Genomic DNA, 22,359 nt, shown 5'->3' with positions numbered 1-22,359 from the left:
ACAATTACTTTAAGACCCCTTTCACACTGAGGGCATTTTGCAGGCGCTATAGCGTTAAAAATAGCGCCTGCAATCCGCCCTCAAACAGCTGCCCTATTGTCTCCAGCGTGAAAGCCTGAGGGCTTTTACACTGGAGCGTTGCGCTGGCAGGACGTCAGAAAAAGTCCTGCCAGCAGCTTCTTTGGAGCGCATTAGGAGCGATGAACTTGCCGCTCCTGCCCATTGAAATCAATGGGGCAGCGCCGCCGTACCGCCGGTGGTATTAACCCTTTCTTGGCCGCTAGCAGGGGTTAAAATCCAGGGGTATATAAGCAGTGTTTTTCCGCTATTTTAGTGCCGCCGCTATGGGCGGCAGCAGCATGAAAGGGGTCTAAGGCTCCATTCACATTGGATGCCGATGCGGCTCCCAGCAGGGGTCCTGTGCGTCCCCGTTTACCGTTTCAGGTCCCATTTCAGCCGAACGCACGGGAACATGGACCGCATTATCGTACGATTCTGGTGTGAACTGACCCTTGGTAACCAACTTTTTATTGGTTAAATGGTAAACAATCACGTCTTAAAATTCTCCCAAAAAGTGCATTAAAAATGCCTGAAGAAGCGACGATGTGAAGGGGAACACAAAGCAGGGCATGCTGCTGGGTACGGCTAAATGAACTGACCACACTGGGCATATGTCCCTTTTATAGAGAAGGGGAGGGTTAGAGCCCCAGCCAGGTTTTCATAGCTGTCTCCTCTGTATAGGTTCTCACCCTCACCAGTTGCCTTGATGACCGTTATCAACAAGACATAAAGCAAAGAAAAACACAAACGGATTCAGTTGTCACCTGAACAGGAAGTGAGGGGGAGTGGCGCCAAAACACCCCCAGCCACAACTGACAGAGAATCTCATCTACTGTTCTCCAAGAAGAAGAGTGAAGGGCTACAGGGACTACCTGCTCTCTGAGGTGTTCTGTCGCTAAGCGCCCGCAACGAACTGCGCATGCGCCGACACCGCCCTGTATCAGTACCGCCAAGTTTCAGCGTGCACATGTAATTTGGAAGAGGGCGGGGCCTTGCAGTTACCAAGCCAACAACGCTCCGCCAACCAATCCTTAGTATTTCCTACTAAAACTGTTGTGGAAGCAAATGACTGACAGGAACCTTCACCAATAAGGGAGCAGCAGGGACAAAGAGGCAGGAAGTTGGGTGACTTGCGTACAGAAAGACCAATGGAAGGGCGGAAGCCTTGCAGGTGGCCCAATGGGAATAGAGGGCGGTGTTGTTGGGGATACCGGCGGTTTAACTGACCGAGGGATAGTTGGTCCAGGAAGAGGAAGAGGGAGACAGGTGAGTAATAGGACTTTGCTGGTTGTTTTATGAATACACAGTCTGGGTTGTCACTGCTGTATGTATCTTCGTGTGTTAGTCCTTGTCAGGTTCTTCCTCTCCCTACAGACAGAACTGTGACTCAATAGACTGGCCTATAAGTCTTCTACAGCCTAAAGAACTACAAATCCCATGCTGACATATTCATGGCAATGCATAGGGGAATATGGAGGCTGCCATTGCAGATCAATACTTTGCACACTGTTGGTTGCCTGGCTGTCATTGTGATCCCCTGGCTTTACTACTTACTAAAAGTGGGTGCAGCTGTGCATGGCAGCCAATCGGCTTCAAAGCTTAAAACTAGGATTGCATCGGTATCTGTGCGGATACCAAGTATTTGCATGTGTACTCATGTAAATGCTCCGATGCCTTTGCTGTTTCATGTGAGCCCATGCTAAATGATCGCCTGAGTTCACACAGGAGCGAGGCAGGAAACTGCATGCGATTCAGACAGGAAATCGCACCACAATCCTGTTCATATCTTGCATGCAATTTTTTTTTTTTTTTTTTTTTTGTAGTGCAATACGAGCCTATTAATTTTGTATGTGCCACCCAGCCGTCGTCATTATACTGTGGCCGTTTGGCACGGCTGAGCCAATCGCCGTAGGTGTACATCGGCCGCTTTAAGAGCGATAGGGGCCGCGGTGCCGAAGCTGATGCGCCTGGCCGGCACCGCGATGTCCGCCGGCCACCTGCAATTGCTACACAGAGAGCCAGAACAGGGGTCTGTGTATGTAAATAAACAGATCCATGTTCTGTCAGGGGAGTAGAGAGAGATCGTCTGTTCCTAGTAAACAGGAAAACAGCGATCTCTCTCTACTCCTTGTCAGTCTACTCCCCCCCCCATAGTTACAAAGCACCTCCCTAGGACACACTTAAAGCGGAGTTCTACCCATTTAAATGTCAGCAGCTACAAAAAGTGTAGCTGCTGACTTTTTAATAATCGGACACTCACCTGTCCCACGGTCCAGCAATGTGGGCGCACAAAGTCCCGCTCCTCTCCGCGGCGCCGACATTCTTGCGCATACGCGAGCCACCATAGAACCCGGGGAGGAAGTGGGAGCTGGGTGCCCATAAAAACTGGGTACCCCCCCCAAAAAAATGCATGCTAAATGTGACATGTCAGGGGGTCACCTTCACTTAAAGCAAAAGTTAAATTTTTGGGTGGAAATCCGCTTTAACAACTTGCAGCAGAATACATATTGGCCTAAATTGATGAAGAAACTCGATTTTTTTATATATATATATATATATATATATATATATAATACAGTTTTATTGGATGTGTTTTATAGTAGAAAGTATCTTTTTTTTTTTTTTTTTTTGTTTATAGCGTAAAAAATTTAAACCGCAGAGGTGATCAAATACCAGCAAAGGCAAGCTCTATTTGTGGGGGGAAAAAAGGACATCAATCTTTTTGGGTGTCGCACGACCGCGCAATTGTCAGTTAAAGCAGTGCAGTATCACAAAAAAATTGTCCCGATCAGAAAGGGGGTAAAACCTTCCAGAGCTAAAGTGGTTAAATCGCACCTCAAAGCTATCAGTACTCGGTATCTGCGAGTACTTGACCAAAAGTATCAGTCCTTGCCAGTAAAAAACAGAATATCTGTGCAAGGCTACTTGAAGCGCCCCAAAATATTCACCTTCCCTTCCACGGATGCAGAAGTTGCATCCCTCCCTGGCCCCTGTCATCTCTCCAGCCACTTGCTGGTCCTTGGGTATTTAGTCTCTTGATTGGCTGGTGGGGGAATGACGTCATGTAATGTATGCGCACTGAGGTAAGTTTTTTTTCAGCATAGCTGGAATGCGCAGCTCAGTGTACATTCAGTAGAAGACTGCAGGGAGGTGTGTAATAGACATGCCTGCTCGCAGTTTTTCACTACTTAACCTGCTGGCTTAACCTGTGGCTTCTTGGCAGCCGGGCCTTGGCGCTGAGCAGTCGCATATTTGCGTGCAATTCAGCTGTGCAGAGAGTGCATGCTCCCGGCACAGTGACCTGCGGCTAATGTAATCCTTAGCTGCTTTCGATCGGGAGTTTTCCGATCATGTGACAGCCAGTCACACATATTAGTCGACCTCTAGTATTCTGGCAGCTGCATCACACTCTAGCTTGCTATACACTATACGAAAAATTTGCCGAAATTTGGTCGTTCAGACAGTTTGTTCGTTTTTCGAACAACGATAATCGGGACGTTTTTTGAGCCGAAAAATGAAGGACAAGTTTGGAAATTTTCTGCCGAATGATAAATTGAAAGGTTAATGTGTTTCCCGTCCGAACTTTCTGCACTAGGTATATGTAAAAAAAAAAACGAACCAAATTTTTTTTATTTATGTCCACTGAACGATTTATCGGTCATTACATGATGGCACTATCGTTTGCGCTCATGGCCGAACATTTGTTTTCGAAAGTTTGTTTGGACGATTTTTCGTATAGTGTATTGCCAGCATCAGTCTCTCGAATTTCAGCTAATTCAGCAAGAATCAGCCAAAATTTGAGCAGTGTATGGCCAACCTTTGTCACTTTTTGTTTAAAAATTAGAAGAATCTTTTTTTTTTCTTTGCTCGAAAATTTGTTAGAATATATATATATATATATATATATATATATATATATATATATATATATATATATATATATATATATATATATATATATATATATAATATATATAATATTTTTTAAAGCAGAGGCTCTAGACAATAAATTGGTGGGTTTTGCAATTTCTTTTTTTTTTTTTTTATGTCAGATGGTATTTGAGCAGCGTTTTTTCAAACAGTTTTTGGGGGGGGAAAAATACACCTTTTTAAAATTTGAATGCAAAAAAAAAAAACACAATACATAACCCGTTTTTTTGTCAAATATAAAAGATGGTGTCACCCTGAATAAAATGGATACCAAAATGTCATGCTTTAAATAAAATTGCACATACTCGCACAACGGCGACAAACTACATAAATTTTACTATCCATAGGCGACCCTTTAAAAGCCTTTACAGGTTACCAATTAAGATGTACAGAGGAAATCTAGTGCTGGAATTGCTGCACATGATCTGATGTTCACGGCAATACCTTACATGTGTGGGGCGATCGCGGTTTGATCACCCCCAGGAGTGTGTTATTTTTCCAGTAGATATACAGTATACCCTGTTACTCATCATAAATGTTTTGTTCTCTTTGTGTTGGCATTTTTTCCAGGTTCTAAGATGGATGAGGGTGAAGTAGCTGAAGCACGATGTGTGTTTAGAGGTATAGAACACATTCTGCGTATTCGAAACACTGATGATCACCTAGAAGTAGAAGTTGAAGATGCCCTCACAACCGATCAGTGGAGGGGCGAGTTTGATGCGGAGTGTGAGTGTTATCGTGTAGCAATAATACATAGGTTCTTGTGTTTTGCATTTGCCCATAGTGTACGTTTTTTTTTTTGTTTGTTTGTTTTCTCATCCTTTTTGGTGTAAATGGGTATTCCTGATCTTTATTTCTTTGCAGTTGTTGAAGACCTTACTCACAAGACCGGAAACTTCAAGCAGTATGCAATATTTTGTAACATGCTGCACTCTGCACTTGTTCAGGTAACATGCTTTTATATATAATTTTGTTTTGGAGTTGCATGGTCACTTAACCCAGGGCTTAACAAATCCCAGGCACCAGGTGACCATTGCAATCAGAAGTTCAGATCTGGCGCCTGGGCTGCTGCCCGAATGCTCCCCGCGTGCCCCTCCTGCTATATATTCCGGGCTCCTTTTGCCCATCTGCGAGCCTGTCGTAGCAGGTGCTGCTAGGTAGAGAAGTGGGGAAGGAGAGCAGATGCATGTCCGTTCTCCTCTCCTTCTAGTTATTGTGACGCAACGTGATGATGTGCATTGCATTACATTCAGTGTAGCACAGAGGAGACATGCAGGGTCTTTTAGAAAAAAAAATATATATATCATTGCGTAGGGGACTTTTATAATTTAAGCTACCCTCCAAGCTCATAAATCCCCACCCTCACATATACTGAAATTTTGTTTTTCCTAGACCTCTGCAGTAACATTGTGTGACATAAAACATTGGAACTACCGCTATTTTATTCTCTAGGGTGTCTGCTTTTAGAAAATATATATGTCTAGGGGTTTATGAAATCTTCAGGCACAACATTTATTTTTTAAACGTGTGCAAAAAAAAAAAAAGCAAAAATACTTACCTGAGGTCCCTCTAGATCCAGCAATGTTGTTGGAATGTCTTTGCCGTCCAGGACTCGCCTCCTCATTGGCTGAGAATGCCTTGGCTCCCGCTGCTGTCAATCAAAGTCAGTCAGCCAGTGATAATAGAAAGGGGACAGGCAGTGTCTGAATGAATATAGGGAGTCGTAACTCAACAGGAGTAAGGGGCCAATAGAGCTGAAGAGGGACCTGAGAAGAAGAGGATCCGGGCTGCTCTGTGAAAATCCACTGCACAGAGGAGGTGAGTAACATGTTTGTTATTTTTGATAAAAAAATTAGACTTTACAATCCCTTTAAAACTTTTACTCCTGCAACAGCAGAAGTAGTACAACAAAGGAATATGGTTATGCTATTTGAGTCAGACTTCCTGAGCATGAATCCCCCCTAATGGTTTGTTTCACAACCATAGTTTATCCTTGACATCACACGCAAATCTCTTGCTTAATGAAACACAGATTAACACTGTAAAGAGTACAATTTAATCTGTCACTTGCCTGACGACAATTTGCCACCAGCAAGACTGAAAGCCTAATGCCAGGCCAAAGATGGTTCAAATCTCGGCTGGTTCAGGAGAAACCGACCGAGATTTGAACCATGTATGGGCAGACTGATTGTACCCAAGTTGATCTTGGGTAAACCAGCCTGTTGGATTTATCATGCGACTATTGCTAACAGCTATTATAGCCTTTTAGCAGCAATCGCTGTGTTTTCCCGGTGGGGATTGATGACCCCGCCCCACTGCCGGAAGAACACAGTGGCTCCGCAGGACGGACCCCCCCCCCCAACACTGTGGGGGGGATTGAGCATTTTTTTTTTTTTTTTTTTTTTTTCCCCTCCATCTATGGCTGGCTTTAAACCCAAAGGTGTACTGGTGACATTACTTTAAAGTGGTTGTAAACCCACTTTTTTCACTTTTGCCTACAGGTAAGCCTATAATAAGGCTTACCTGTAGGTATAAAGAATATCTCCTAAACCTGAACGGTTTAGGAGATAATCCCTTCGCAATGCGACGCTGATTGCAGCGGCGCATGCACAGGGGGATCTTCGGCTGAAGGGCCGGCCCCGCCGACCCATGCTGGAAAGGAAATCTCCCGCGCGCACGCGCGGGAGTGACGTCATCGCCGCTCCAGCCAATCACAGCGCTGGAGCGGCGATACACGGAAGACACGCCGAGGCTCGGCGTGGACCAGGTAAGTTACCTACCTCGTTCCGAGGTAAGTATTTCATAATGAGCTAATATGCGGTGCATATTAGCTCATTATGGCTTTTTCCTTGCAGGTGTAGAAAAAATAAAATTATATGCGGGTTTACAACCGCTTTAAAATAATGCCTTGTACACACAATCGGTTTTCCAGCCGGGAAAACCGAGAACCTGCTCTGTAGCTTTTTCCCCCTACACACGACCGGGTTTCCCGACAGGAAAACTGCCATGAGAGCTTTGGTCGTGTGTATGCTCCACCACAGGTTTTCCCCATAGGTAAAAATCACGGGAATCCCGGCGGAAAAAAAAGAACATGTTCTAATTTTTCCCGGCGGTTTCCCTGTCGGGAAAACTGCAATGGAGCATACACACTGCCGGTTTTCCCGGCCCAAAGCTGTCACGGCAGTTTTCCTGATGGGAAAACCGGTCGTGTGTACGAGGCATTAGGTTACTACTGATAAGATCCTTCAGCTGCTGCTTACGAAGTCCATGTATTTTTAAAACTGAATTTTTCCATTTTGTTTATCCTAGACCAGTGAATCGGTAACGCTTGACCTCCTGACCTACGCTGACTTGGAGTTACTACGCCATAGAAAGGCTGGTGGGGCTCAGCGCCAGCCCCCCCCATCCAAAACCTCAGCACTCAGTTCCAAGCGATATCTTATACTCATCTACTCTGTAGAGTTTGACAGGTGATTCTTGTTGCCATTTCTGTGTCATTAAGGTTGACTAAAAAAAATCTTCTTCACTGATTAGTTTATATTTACAGAATACATTATCCTCTACCTCTGCCCTATGTTGGTAAACCGGACCCTGTCTTTTTGCGGCAAGTGATTAGAGGGCTCAAGGAGGAGCTAGCTGCTCTCAAACTAGCACCCAGCGAAGAGAACCGAGAGACTGAAATCCGACATCTGCGTGAAGAGTGAGTACTGGAATAACTCTGAAGGACATCAGCAGTCTGTTTTACAACTTTTTTTTTTTTTCTGTTCTCTAATTGCTGGTGCTGACTTTGATCTGCAGGCTGCAAAGGGTGACTGAGGAGAAACAAGAGGCTGAGCTTGCTTTACAGAGACTACAAGACCTTGAAATCCCCAATGGAAAGGAAGTCAGCCACACGAGAATCCTAAAGAGGGCAGTACAGACCTTGGAGTCTGAGCTACAAAAAGAGCGAAGCCGGAATCAACGACACTCCAATAAGAGGAGGGAGGAATGCCGCCAGCTAACAGAGCAGGTAAAGATCATAGTATTTCTATTTTGCAGTAATTTGCAGAAATAGTAATTTCATTCTGCTCTTTAACCACTTAAGGACCGCCTCCTGCACATATATGTCGGCAGAATGGCACGGCTGGGCCCAAGCACGTACAGATACGTCCTCTTTAAGTGCCCAGCAGTGGGTCGCGCCCACGACCCGGTCCGAAGCTCCGTGACCGCGGACTCGATCGCCGCTGGAGTCCCGCGATCGGTCTCTGGAGCTGAAGATCGGGGAGAGCTGTGTGTAAACACAGCTTACCCGTTCTTCACTGTGGTGCCGTCATTGATCGTGTGTTCCCTTTTATAGGGAAACGCAATCAATGACGTCACACCTACAGCCACACCCCCCTACAGTTAGAAACACAAATGAGGTCACACTTAACCCCTTCAGCGCCCCCTTGTGGTTAACTCCCAAACTGCAATTGTCATTTTCACAGTAAACAATGCATTTTTAATGCATTTTTTTGCTGTGAAAATGACAATGGTCCCAAAAATGTGTCAAAATTGTCCGAAGTGCCAGCCATAATGTCGCAGTCATGAAAAAAATCGCGGAAGCGATATCAAACGTCCCTTCCGCCCAATGCTCTGAAAGGGGACATTATTTAGGCAGTGTAAAAATAAAAAAACAAAAGGTAAAATAAATGAGAAAAATAAAATTGCGAACGCATATGTAAGTCGAGCCCACATATGAAAACTGTGTTCAAACCACATGTGAGGTATTGCCGCAAACGTTGGAGCAATAATTCTATCTCTAGACCTCCCCTAACTCAAAACTGGTAACCTGTAGACATTTTTAAAAGTGCCAACGTTTGTCGCCATTCCATGAGTGGGCACAATTTTGAAGCGTCACATGTTGGGTATCAATTTACTTGCGTAACATCTTTCACAATAAAGAAAAAAATTGGGCTAACTTTACTGTTGTCTTATTTTTTTTTAACCCGGTGTATTTTTTTCCAAACAAATTGCGCTTGTAAGACCGCTGTGCAAAATATTGCAATGACCACCATTTTATTCACTAGGGTGTCGGAGAAGGGAATATATATATATATATATATATATATATATATATATATATATATATATATATATATATATATATATATATATAATGTGTATGTTTGGCGGTTCTAAGTAATGTTGTACCAAAATAAATGATTTTAGCTTGTAAACAAGTGTCAAAAAGGGGCTTGGTCCTTAAGTGGTTAATGGCATCAGCCAGAGTAGACGCTTGTGATTGACAAGTGATGTGTGCAGCTAAGAGTGGAAATATTGCCTTATGAATTTCTGGCCTCCGCACCTACTGACTATCTGCCTGTGTCCCTGATTCAGCTGGAAGAAGCACGAGCATTGGAACGGACCCTTCGTTTGAAAGTGAAGAGTCTGACCACGGAGCTAGCTATGTACAAAAGAGGGTGAGAAAAACCTATTTGAAAACAATTTAATTTCTTCCCCTTCTTAGGGGTGCACTGAATTAAAAAAAAAAAATGTATATATATATATTGTATCATATTCGACTTTTTAATTTAATATCATGAATTTAAATGAATATGAATTTTTTGTCGGACATTATCAGCACCTTTTTAACGTTGGAAAAAAATGCTAAAAAAAAAATTACATCCCTTTTAAATTCTATTTATGTCTTCACACTGGTCCGTTGCGTTTCCGTTCTGGTATTAAAAATATTGCTTGCTGCATTTTTGGTCCGTTTAAAAAAAAAGCACCAAAAACGCATCTCCCAGTTGAAATTGAAAAAGCATTAATAATGCATCAGTGTTGCATTTTTTTTAATACAGTTTTTAAGCCACATGACCTATGAAAAATACACCATAGGCGCAATAAAATTGTGTGGGTTTTCCCCCCCATTAGTGGCACCTTTTTTTCTCTATCGGCAAAATGCAGAAAACCCTATTTTCAGCTGCCAAAATTTTGGTGCAGCTCTACTTCTTGTTTTTTCCTCAATCATCTTCCTGGACATCGCGTGCGTGCTCCTCAATCAATAAAGAGTATTTTCACCCTAGTTATTTCTGTTTCATCCAGCCTAACGGGAACATCAAAACCATTTGTTATTTTCTCTCGGGCTTGCATACTAGTTTTAGGGGTCTCTCATTATCTGCTACCCCATGATTTTGGGAACAGTGGACCTGGAGAGGTTGCATATCTGATCTTTTCCCGGCTAGGATTTTTATTGTTTTAGTATCCTTGTTGTTAGACCTTCCCTCCCCATCATCTTCTCAGTTTTCCCCAAGGTCTCTTCTCTGCCGGAGAGTTGAAGCAACTATCCCCTTGAGCTCAAAGGCTCTAGTGGAGGCCTCCCTTACTCACATTTGGCTCAGAGTCATGCCCTGTGAAGAGCCTTCGATGTACATTGCTGATTCTTGCGGATGAGCCATAGAGCAGAAATGTAATGCTCTTTGTGTTCATATCTGCCATTGGCATGGCAATTTGGAGGCCGAATAAGCGATTTGTGTCACTTATGGTGTGCAGGGTTACTTTGGGCTACTTACTCCATTTTATTTTCAATTGGTGTCTTTTTATTTTATTTAAGCAAGGAGAGGTAACAACCTAGGGGGTGCCTGCTGAAGTCTAATTTTCATACAATCTGCTACATGTTGCCTATGTATAAATCTACAGCAAGGGAGTAGACTGTTTAAACCCTTTGGCTTCTGAGGCCTCACCAGTGTATCCTTCTTTTTTTTTTTTTTTTTTGTGTGTTGCATTGAATAATAATTTTATTTCTTATGCTATTTTACAGGCGTGTCACACCAACTGGCCCATCACCACAGAGCCGTTCCAGTTCTGCTGGCAGGGGTCCTATTCCACGCAATAACTCTCGTGGAGAGGTTGGCATTCGAAGAGATAGGTCCACATCCCGGGAACGAAGTGGACTGAGCTCTGGAGAAGGAAGAACTAGGCAGACAAGGTTATCGCCTTCTCCAGTGGGTAAGCAGTTCCTTGTTTTGATTGCCATAAAACTATATGCATTTGGCAGAGATGCATTCACACCCATTATACACTGAACTAGGATTTTAGAGGCACGTCTAACATATAGACCAATATGTGTTTTTCTCTTATATTTATAAATCGGAGCGGCCGATTATATTTATATATATATATATATTTATATTTATATATATATATATATATATATATATATATATATATATATATATATATATATATATATATTGTGTTGCCTTTTTTTTTTTCATCTCATAAAATCTAGGGTGGAGAGGAGGTTATTGTTTAGGCTGGAGAGGTGGGGTGGTGGGGTGCAGCCTATCAGTGTCCGTTAGTGTCCATCAGTGCGGCCTATCAGTATCCATTAGTGCACACCAGTGCAGCCTATCGGTGCAACCTCATCAGTACCCACCAGTGCAGCCTACCAGTGCCACCTCATCAGTGCAGCCTGTCAGTGCATCCTCATCAGTGCCCACCAGTGGAGCCTATCATTGCCACCTCATTAATGCCCACCAGTTCAGCCTGCCAGTGCCCATCTGTGCCACTGCATCAGTGCCAACCAGTGAATCGCATCGGTGCCCACCAGTCCAGTACAGCTCATCAGTGCCCACCGATCCAGCTCAATAATGTCATTCACTGCCACCTCCACCAGCGGGAGCACTCCTGGCTTCCGTTTCGTCCCCTCACATGGCCAAAGGCAGCTCCATTCATCCCCTGACGTGTTGCGAGGCCCGCCTTGGCCTCCAGACTACAAATCCCAAAATGCAGCGCATTCAGTAACAGCCAATCGGCGGCCGCCGCTGCAGACTTCCTCCACTGGGGGAAAAAAATAAATCGGCAGGCATCAACCTACCTTAAAGCGAACCTTCAGTCATTTTTTTTTTTTCAACTTTCCTTTTAATATATCTTCTGCCCTTGTTTTAACTTTGGCTAGTAAACATTTTTTCCGCCAGTAAATACCTTATACAGTTCACTTCCTGTTTCTTGTCTGATAAAAAGCCTAGGCTTATGACATCATGAACAGCTCTTTCTCTAACTCTCCTGAGAGTTTGCCAGAGGGGGAGAGGATGTTGAGTCATAAGAGGGCCAATGAGAGCTGCAGAGTTGGAGGTGTGTATCTGTGAAAATTCAGGAAGTGAACAGGCAGCAGCTTCAGCTGCCCACAGTTTAAAATGGATGTAGCTTCAGAATGGCAAATATGTTTTTATTACGAATTATGTGAGCCGACTGCAGTTCCTCTTTAAAGTTGGCTTTAGTGAGAAACTTTCTATTCACAATTTGTTTCATGTCTGGAAAGTAATTGGTCACCTCAAGTCTGAGTCCATCATGTACAGAGGTCAGTAGGATGAAGGCCAATGTGCATATAGGGGTCATTGGCATGTAGGGCAGATTATAGGAGACAGCAGGGTGGAGGACAGTAATGTAATTGAACAGGGCTCAGCAGAGCGGAGAACATTAGGGCAGTGTACAGGGCTCAGCAAGGGAATGCCTCCACCGCCTGTGATTGGCTCTTGGCTTTGACAGCTTCCCACCTGCGCTCATCTCTGAGATCTACCTGTCACTTAGTGGTTCATACATCATAGTGAAATTAAACGTATGGAGGGCCTCTCCTTTACTGTTAAGGGCACAGAAGATTTTTTTTTTTTTTTTTCCCAAAACGGCTTTCAGGACAGCACCTGAGAGATATCATGGCTCCTCCCTCCACAGGAAACACCTCCTCCAATTAAACTTTAAAGAGAGGCCTCCCCTTCCACTCTTCAGTTTTTTTGTGTTTCCTCCAGCTGGAGGAACACCTCTGGTGGGGGCCATGATCTTTCAGGGCTGCCTGGGAGACGTGATGGTTCTCACCCCCCAATGTTTTTCCCTCAGAGAATGACTCTCCCACTTGCCTGGTAAAGGCGCTCCCGTGGGCTCCTTCTCCCTCTTCTGTGCTTGGGGAGAGCCTGTACGCCCGGAGGTTGCGGCACGTTTTTTTGCGGCGGAGCAGCGGGGTCCGTTACCCCCATCGCAAGGCGAGAGGCTCCGGCGTCAGAGGAGGGCCTCAGACGCATCCTGAGTTCAGGAAGTGGCAGCGCAGGAAATGGATCCGCCGGCCCCGGATGCTTATCCTAGAGATTTCCGGTGGACCAGATGGTCTCTATGATCGCTCAGAGGCCGAGCGCAATGTTATGACGTCACGCCTGGCCTCTGCATTAAAAAAAACGCCACCACCTCGGCTGGGAAGTTGAGATTGTGTGTGTGTGTGTGTGTGTGTGTGTGTTTGTTTGTTTGTTTGTTTGTTTGTTTATTATTATTTCAGGCTTCCCAGCCTAGAGGTGAGATGTGAGGTCTTAATGACCCCATATCTCACTGTAAAGAGGACCTGTCATGCTTATTACTATTACAAAGGATGTTTACGTTCCTTGTAATAGGAATAAAATTGATAGATTATTTTTTTTAAGTGTCAAAGTAAATAGTTAAAAGTAGAATTAACAATAATATTATATTATACAAAATATTGTTAATTCTACTTTTAACTATTTACTTTGACACTTTAAAAAAAAAAGAAATGTATCAATTTTATTCCTATTACAAGGGATAAAACCATATATTATTTATTTTATTTTTTATTAAAGTGTCTCTGTCCCTGTGTGCTCGCACGCAAATGCATACGTAAGTCCCGCCCACATATGAAAACAGTGTTCAGACCACACATGTGGGGTATCGCTGCAAACATTAGAGCGAGAGCAATAATTATAGCCCTAGACCTCCTCTGTAACTCAAAACATGTAACCAGTAAAAAAATGTAAAGCTTCGTCCCCGTGAGGATTTTTAAGTACCGAAGTTTGACGCCATTCCACCAGCGTGTGCAATTTTGAAGGGTGACATGCCGAGTATCTAATTACTCGGCGTAACATCATCTTTCACATTAGGCAAAAATTAAAACAAAGTGTTCGAAAAATTGCTGTGCAAATACGGTGCGAGATAAAAAAAAGTTTTAACGACCACCATTGGATCTCTGATAAATACATAATGTTTGGGGGTTCTATGTAATTTTCTAGCAAAAAAATGAATTTTTTTTTTACATGTAGGAGTGAAGTGCCAGAATTGGCCTGGATGCAAAGTGGTTAAGACTCTTGAACAAGCATCTTGGCGAAAACAACATATGGGGAATATGGGAAATTATTATTTTCTTTTAAACACACACCTACACGGGTTGAACTGGATGAACTGTTGTCTTTCTTCAACCTTACCAACTATGTTACTATGATATTGTATTGACACTGTACCATGACTAAAGCATTAGTCCAAAGCTAAACTTTGCATACTTCCTTGCTGTCTACTTTAAATAAAGAATTTATGAAAAAATATATACACTTTGTTCAAGCATTTAATCTACATTTCTTAATTTGTGCGATCCCTTAGCTCTCCGCCCTCCACGGTTTGATCCTACAGCTTACATCCGAGACAGAGACCGTAAACAGAAGGATGTTGACCTAAAGAAGTAAGTAACTACACTTCCAATTGTTTGTCTACCTTTTGGGCCTTGTTCACACAGGTGCTCTGTGTACTTGTGCCTGTCTGAATTTTGGGTGGCTCTGTATAGAGCTATTTAACTCGGTACATACCAGTGCTCATCTTTTGTTGTGTGTGTGTGTGTGTGTGTGTGTGTGTATATAATATAATATTATATATATATATATATATAATATTATATATATATATAAATAATCTCTCTATCTCTATTAAATTTGATTTATTTGAGCCCACCTGGAAAGCACTTGAAAGTATTGTGCAAATTTTCTCACACAAGCGTATGCTTCACTTCTGCATCCAAGTCCTACTAAAATGAATCAGCCAGCTTTACCCCTATTTCCCTTGTAATTATGTCCCTTCTAAGCCGTTTTTTTTATAGATCTATAGAATATGTATATATAAAAAAAAATTAAAAAAAAAAAACATTTTCAGGGGTATAAGTATGTAGCAAAATACATGTGTATTACAAATATCAACAAAGGGTTCAGTAGGCTTCTAAACAGTTTTTTTTATTGCAGGGGTCGACGAGCAGTGGCATCCCCATCTAGTATGAGAGGACAGAGACGCAGTTCGTCAGGTGGGTCACCTATAACGTCTTAATACTTTTTTCTTTTTGTATGCCTTTTGTTTAGAGCAGCCTTTTTCAACCAGGGTGCCTTGAGGTTTCTTCAGTGGTGCCTTGGCAAAATTCCATAAAAACGTATCAAAAATGTTATACAACAAGAACTCCGCTCACCCCACCGCATGTCCGATCCCCAGGAGGAGAGCACACACGGTCCACTACGTAATTGCCCCTCTAGTAGTCCCCAGCAGTTGCAGCGCCCTCTCACCTGTGCACCTTGCTCTGAGCCACCAGTAAACCCCATCCTCCAGGGGCAGCAGTGAGCACACTGCACTCTCCAATCTCTGAGCACTCTGTACTGGACTCCATGGTAGGACAGTCAATAAGCACTCTATACTGCACTCGCTATATTGCACTCGCTATATTGCACTCTTGATAGAGCTTTTTTCTTATCTCCCCAGCAGGAATAACTTGATCCTTTCTCATCTCTCCCTGCGCTCTGTCCATCTCGGGTGCAACTGTGACAGTACATATTTAGATTGTCATGGTCTGACTCCCCGGGCACATGTCTCCCTGTCTTCCCCCTCTTGATATAGAACTTCTTCCTATTGGTCCCTGCACTCACCTCTGACAGTTCATTTTCCAGGCCCTATTTTATCAGTATCTCTCTCACTCCGGCCCCAACCTTTACCTTCTCCATTCATTTTCAGTCACTCCGGCGGCCCCTTCTTTGCTTTTTCCCTGCAGTTAAGATAGAGTTCTCTGCAGAGGATCGGACATTCCTCCTTGGCACTCACAGCGGCTGTCCCGGGCGGTGGAGGGCTTCATGCTGCAGTCGGTGCTCTGCTCTACGGGGGTCCTCTCCCCGCTGTAAATACTTGGAATATTTCTGAGGTGATAGGCCTCCTCCCATCTGTGATGCAGGTGATCTAGCCTACTGCGATACGGCTCTGTCAGCAGCTGTCTTAGCGGACCAATCACAGGCGGCCCAGCTAGAGGTCATGTGACTCGGGTAGCGATCTGGCGACATAACTTGTGTGCCCACAGAGAAGCCTCTGCTTGCCAGCTGACATAGGCAATCCTCCACACTGCTGGCTCTCACAGCTGTCAGTCTGCAATAGTGACCGGGAAGACTTTTCCCCGGATGCCTGCATACCTAGATGTGCCTGTTTTATTCATCAACCATGTGAGTTGCTAAATGTTGTACCTTCATTAAATGTAACCATATTGCTACACTTGGGCCTTGTACACACGATCAGTCTAAACCAGGGGTGTCAAACTCAATTTCATCGTGGGCCGCATCAGCATTATGATTGCCCTCAAAAGGGCCAGTTGTATCTGTAATATTAGATGTCCAGTGCATCCCCTCCCCTTTACATTAGATGTCAATAGCCCCCCCCCCCCCCACCATCAGAAGTTGAGTCCCCCCACTCTCCCTTGCATCACAGTGCACCCCCTTTCCTTATGCTGCTGCTGGGAAGAAACTGGATGCATTGCTTGAAAGTAAGGGTCTAAGAGTAGGAATGGAGGAGGGCTGGAGCTCTCCTGCTGCTGCAGGAGAGGTGCGAGGGCCACATGAAATGGCCAGGAGGGCCGAATTCGGCCCGCAGGCCTTGTGTTTGCCACCTCTGGTCTAAACCGATGAAAACGGACTGAAGGACCGTTTCATAGGTTAACCGATGAAGCTGACTGATGGTCTGATGGGCCTACACACCATCAGTTAAAAAAACGATCAAGTCCAATGCAGTGACGTAAAAACAACGACGTGCTGAGAAAAATTAAGTTCAATGCTTCCAAGCATGCGTCGACTTGATTCTGAGCATGCGCAGGTTTTGACCGATCGGTTAGGCGTCCATCGGTTCAATTTTAAAGCAAGTTCAACATTTTTCGACCAAAGGATAACGGACCGATGGGGCCCACACACGGTCGGTTTGAACTGATGAAACTGAACTTCAGTCCATTTTCATCGGTTTAGACTGATCGTGTGTACAAGGCCTTAGAGGCGCCTCTCTTCTCTTTTATACTCGGTTGTGACGTGAAGCTACTTGTATATCAAGTCAAAATTTTTATAAAAATTTTAGCTTGTCTTGCAAAACACTCTCAAACCAAGTTACTCTCAAGCCAAGGTTTTACTTTTTTTGCTTTGGAAGAATAAATAGCCTACTTGTGGATGTCACTGTCATGTGTAAAACTACTAGAATTGTTTTTTATATTTTAGAATGGGGGTGCCTTGAGACTCTTCATGGTTTTTAAAGGGGGCCGTGACTGGGAAAAAAGGTTGAGAAACATTGGTTTAGAGTTTTATTATACAATGCGTCTAGATAAGTGGCACTTGAACTTATTAATGCTGTTTATGTAAGTATGACTTTGTTACCTATATATATGTTTCATTTCTGAAATAGTTGAGAGTCTTCAAAGTCATCGATCCTATCAAAGCTCTGGAGATGAAATGGAGTATGTCAATCCATTACCCAGCAGGTAAAGTTATATACTGTCCTATACTGGGCCTATAGTTAAGCAAGGGTGCCTAATGAATTGAATCTACCTTTTTTATAGTGCAGTATTAAAATCGTACCAAAAATACCGCTTTCAAATCGATCGTACGCTAATCTGATCATTTAGTACACAGCTTTTGACAGGCGATCACAGTAGTTCATCCCTTTTACCCCATTTAATAAGCGGGAACATTTTCTTGTACGATACCAGATCTTACGATTTTCCGTTTTTAATCAGTACAGTTGCCCAAAAATGCAATACAGATACACTACATACAACACATTACATCACTTCTGAATTGTTGTTATTCTGTCTTCTGAGAATTTTCTCAACTTTAGTAACCTATTCAATGTCTACACAGCTCAGGTGGGAGAATCTGTCCATCATGTTCTGTATAATAATAATAATAATGTGTTAGAGTGGCCCAGTCAAAGTCCAGACTTAAATCCAATTGAGAATCTGTGGCAAGACTTTAAAATTGCTGTTCACAGACACTCTCCATCCAATCTGACGGAGCTTGAGCTATTTTGCAAAGAAGAATGGGCAAAAATGTCACTTCCTAGATGTGCAAATCTGGTAGAGACACCCCCAAAAAGACTTACAGCTGTAATTGCAGCGAAAGGAGGTTCTAAAAATATTGACTCAGGGGGCTGAATACAAATGCACGCCACACTTTTTTTTAGATTTTTATTTGGAAAAAAAAATAAAAAGCATTTAACATTTTCCTTCCACTTCACAATTATGTGCCCTTTTCTGTTGGTCTATCACATTCGATCCCAATAAAATACATTTATGTTTTTTGTTGTAACATGACAAAATGTGTACAATTTCAAGGGGTATGAATACTTTTTCAAGGCACCGTATGTAAATGGCTTGGTATAATTGCCTTCTTGTACCATCTGTAGTTTTGTGTATGTCAACTTTGTGCACACTACTCACAATGTGATCTAACCATATTATAGTGGGGAAAGAAAACAGGCAACACGTGGCAGGAAACCCTTTGCCCCTTCATCATGGAATAACAGGAATAGTGTAAGTTGTCCTTTTTATATTCTATGCGTTCTTGCTGTTTCCCCCACTTGGTGTGTGTCGGTAGAATTTATTTATTTTTGTTTTTTCCTCTGGATCTGCAGGGGAAGAGAGACCGATCATCTGGGAAAAAAAGGCTTTCCAGCACACCAAACTATGACCGGAAAATTGAGAAAGGTATCTAAACTTTTATCATGTTAAGTTTTTTATGTAGACTGGCGCAGAAGTGGAATTGTCCCTTATCAGTGTTGTTCGTTTTTTTTTTTCAAAGGTTAGAAGGCATCTGGTTGTTATGTGCCACATTCTTAAAGGGGTTGTAAAGGTACCATTTTTTCCCCTGAATAGCTTCCTTTACCTTGGTGCAGTCCTCCTTCACTTACCTCATCCTTCTAGTTTTGCTTTTAAATGCTCACTTTCTGTTCTTCTGTCTGTAAGGCCCCTTTCACATTTGAGCGGGAGCCGCGGTGGCGGTATAGCGGCGCTATACCGCCGCGGGAATCGCCCCCTAGCAGTGCGGTATTAGCCCCAGTTAGCGGCCGATAAAGGGTTAATACCGCCCGCAATGTGCCTCTGCAGAGGCGCATTGCGGGAGGTATTGCCGCGGTATCCTATTGTTTTAAATGTGAAGGAGCGGTATACATGCCGCTCCTCTCCGCTCCAAAGATGCTGCTGACAGGAGATTTTTTTTCTCTCCTGCCAGCGCATCGCCTCAGTGTGAAAGCCCTCCGGCTTTCACATTGAGTAGGCAGTGAAGGAGTTTTTCAGGCGGTATAGCAGCGCTGTACCGCCTGAAAAACTCCTCAGTGTGAAAGGGGTCTAACTCGGCACACAGTAATGCAAGGCTTTCTCCCTGGTGTGGAGTGTCGTGCTCGCCCCCCTCCCTTGGACTACAGGAGAGTCAGGACGCTCTCTACATTGCAGATTGCGAAAGGAGCTGTGTGTTAGTGGGCGTCCTGACTCTCCTGTAAACCAAGGGAGGGGGCGAGCACGACACTCCACACCAGGGAGAAAGCCTTGCATTACTGTGTGGAGTTACAGACAGAAGAACAGGAAGTCAGCATTTCTCAGAAGAAATTAGGACATTTAAAAGCAAAATCAAAGGATGAGGTAAGTGAAGGAGGACTGCACTAAGGTAAAGAAAGCTATTTAGGAAAAAAAAAAATTGTACCTTTTTTACAACCCCTTTAATTCTTTACCCCGGAATTTTAAAAAAAAATTTTTCTTTAAAACAAGTTTGGGGTTTATACTTCTGTATATATCAAATCTAATACAATTATCTTGCACCCAATGCAGAAAACCGCTTTGACCCAGTCTCTGACCTATCAGACATTGATGCCCGACTGCAGGCCCTGCAAGATTATATGAAGAACCTAGATACACGCACCTGAACTGGACTCTCAAAGACATGTATCTTGTATGGCAGTGTTTTAGTCTAGGACTGTGTTGATTTATACTTTGACAATCCAAAAATTTTAATTCTAGACCAAATAATCCCAAATTGAAAATGGAGAAAATAATCCCTCAGAAGATTATACGCTACAAGCCTTGCCAATTCCATGCTGTTTCTTGGTTGGATGATGATATGGAATCTGCAGAGGTTCCCAAGAAATCAACAATACTGAATCGGAGTGCAGAAGTGTGGCAAGGACCTGAATTTATTTTATTTTTTATTTTTTATTATTATTAAAAACTTACCTTTTCAAGATATGAAATAATTTAACAAGAGGGTTTTACTTGGAATGCACTAAGTCGGTGGACCAAAAATTCAAGATGGGTCAATTTCCCTTTTCTCAGAATTGGATCTAATTTGGCTTACTTGAACCAGAAAGCATAAAAATGTTTTTTCAATGCAAATGAAGAGTTCGGATTTATACCTACTACATGATTGATTGTAAATGTATTTCATTAATTATTTTTGGACTTTTCTGGATGGGGTTTTTTTTTTTTTTTTTTTTTTTTTTTTTTTTAACTTGAGAATTGTTATTTATTTAGATTGTATTTTATTATTAAATTTTTAAGGCTAACTCCAGCCAGAACTTTATATTTTGTTTTGTACAGAAATCTCTTGGAGATTTACCCACAATTCATGTCCAGGTGACAGTGTCACAAGGACAGGAAGTGATGGGATCGGTATAATGGCAAATTTATTTAAAAAGGGATTGTTTTTAGAACATCTACTAGGCCTTTATTGCTCTTTATTTCCCTGTCCTGCTGACAGCTGTGCTCCATCATATTTCCTGTCCTGGTGTCTGTAGAAGTGACAGGAAATCTCCCCAGTGCAGACATAGGCAGAAAATAAAACTTTACAGAGGTTCTGACTTGCCTGCTCTATTAAAAAATTCAAATTAAACCTTTGGCTGGAGTTGGGCTTTGTTTTAAAACGTTTTTTGTTTTTAAATATATTTTTATTTAAGGTAAAATATTGTGTTGTCATTGTCATGTTCAAAAAATGTGTTTTTATTGAAGTTAAGAACAAAGACACGAACAATGTTACAGAATTAATTAAAACAAGCCAATTGTTCATCCCAGGGGACCATTCAGTAACCAAGAGCATTATTGTACCAATTAGGGGTGCAACGGATCACAGTTGATCCGTGATCCGATAGGGTCACCCCCTTCGGATCGGAACACACTGTGATCCGTGGCTCCGGAGCTAGGCCGAAGCCGCGGTCTTTCCTAACGTTATGGCCGCGGCTTGGGCCTAGCTCCGGAGCCGTAGGAATAACATTAGGAAAGGCCGCGGCTTCGGCCTAGCTCCGGAGCTGCGGCCATCTTGGTACACCCGGTGGTGGCCCTCCTCTGTTTACACTCACAGAGGAGGAGCCCGCACTCGTGGGGAAGAAGCACACGCTGGGAGTGTCTGTGTATATTTCAGTGGGGGAGAATTTTTTTTATTATTATTATTTGCCGATCCGAAAAATTATCCGATCCATGACTCCTGATCCGAGGAACGATCCGAACCGTGAGTTTTTTGATCCGTTGCACCCCTAGTACCAATACATCAGTCATTTACCATCATACAGATAACTAGGTAATAATGTGACATGTGGAAATTTAAATGGCGAGTTGTATAAGTTACCAAAATACATAAGAGTCGCTTCTACATATGCAGTGGATATAAAAAGACTACATGTGTTAAAATGTCAGCTTTCTGTGATGTAAAAAATGAGACAAAGATAAATAATTTCAGAACTTTTTCCACCTGTTAATGTAAATTAACTCAAATTAAAAACAATCTGAAATCTTTTGGAGGAGGGGGGCTTAAAAATAATGTGGTTGCACGCTTTCTTATAACTGGGCATGTAGCTGTGTCAGGAATTAAAGGGGTTGTAAAGGTACAGCTTTTTTTTTCCTAAATGGCTTCCTTTACCTTAGTGCAGTCCTCCTTCACTTACCTCATCTTTTTGATTTTGCTTTTAAATGTCCTTATTTCTTCTGAGAAATCCTCAATTCCCGTTCTTCTGTCTGTAACTACACACAGTAATGCAAGGCTTTCTTCCTGGTGTGGAGTGTCATGCTCGCCCCCTCCCTTGAAGGGGGCGAGCAGGAGAGTCAGGACGCTTGCCACGTCACAGATAAAGGAGCTGTGTGTTAGTCCTGACACTCCTGCTCGCCCCTTTCCCCCTCAAGAGGCTTTCTCCACACCAGGGAGAAGTGTCGCATTACTGTGTGTAGTTACAGACAGAAGAAGAGGAAGTGAGGATTTCTCAGAAGAAATACGGACATTTTAAAAGCAAAATCGAAGGATGAGGTAAGTGAAGGAGGACTGCACTAAGGTA

General features: G+C 42.9%; 1 protein-coding gene across 1 annotated transcript; it reads left to right on the top strand.

Moving 5' to 3' along the window:
* The first annotated feature begins 1,189 nt into the window (after positions 1-1,189).
* CCDC61 (coiled-coil domain containing 61) lies at positions 1,190-20,535 on the top strand. Its single transcript, XM_040323567.1, has 14 exons — positions 1,190-1,326; positions 4,561-4,716; positions 4,855-4,937; positions 7,300-7,460; positions 7,538-7,690; positions 7,789-7,999; positions 9,349-9,431; positions 10,772-10,959; positions 14,383-14,461; positions 15,012-15,070; positions 17,458-17,533; positions 18,514-18,583; positions 18,685-18,757; positions 19,874-20,535. Exons 2-14 carry the CDS (start codon positions 4,569-4,571, stop codon positions 19,966-19,968), a joined length of 1,479 nt encoding a protein of 492 aa, XP_040179501.1. The 5' UTR covers positions 1,190-1,326; positions 4,561-4,568; the 3' UTR covers positions 19,969-20,535.
* Positions 20,536-22,359: the final 1,824 nt, after the last annotated feature.

This window comes from Rana temporaria, chromosome 9 (assembly GCF_905171775.1).
Source record: "Rana temporaria chromosome 9, aRanTem1.1, whole genome shotgun sequence".
Lineage (NCBI taxonomy): Eukaryota > Metazoa > Chordata > Amphibia > Anura > Ranidae > Rana > Rana temporaria.
Note: the sequence above shows the minus strand (reverse complement) of the source record. Positions and strands in the feature narration are given on the sequence as shown.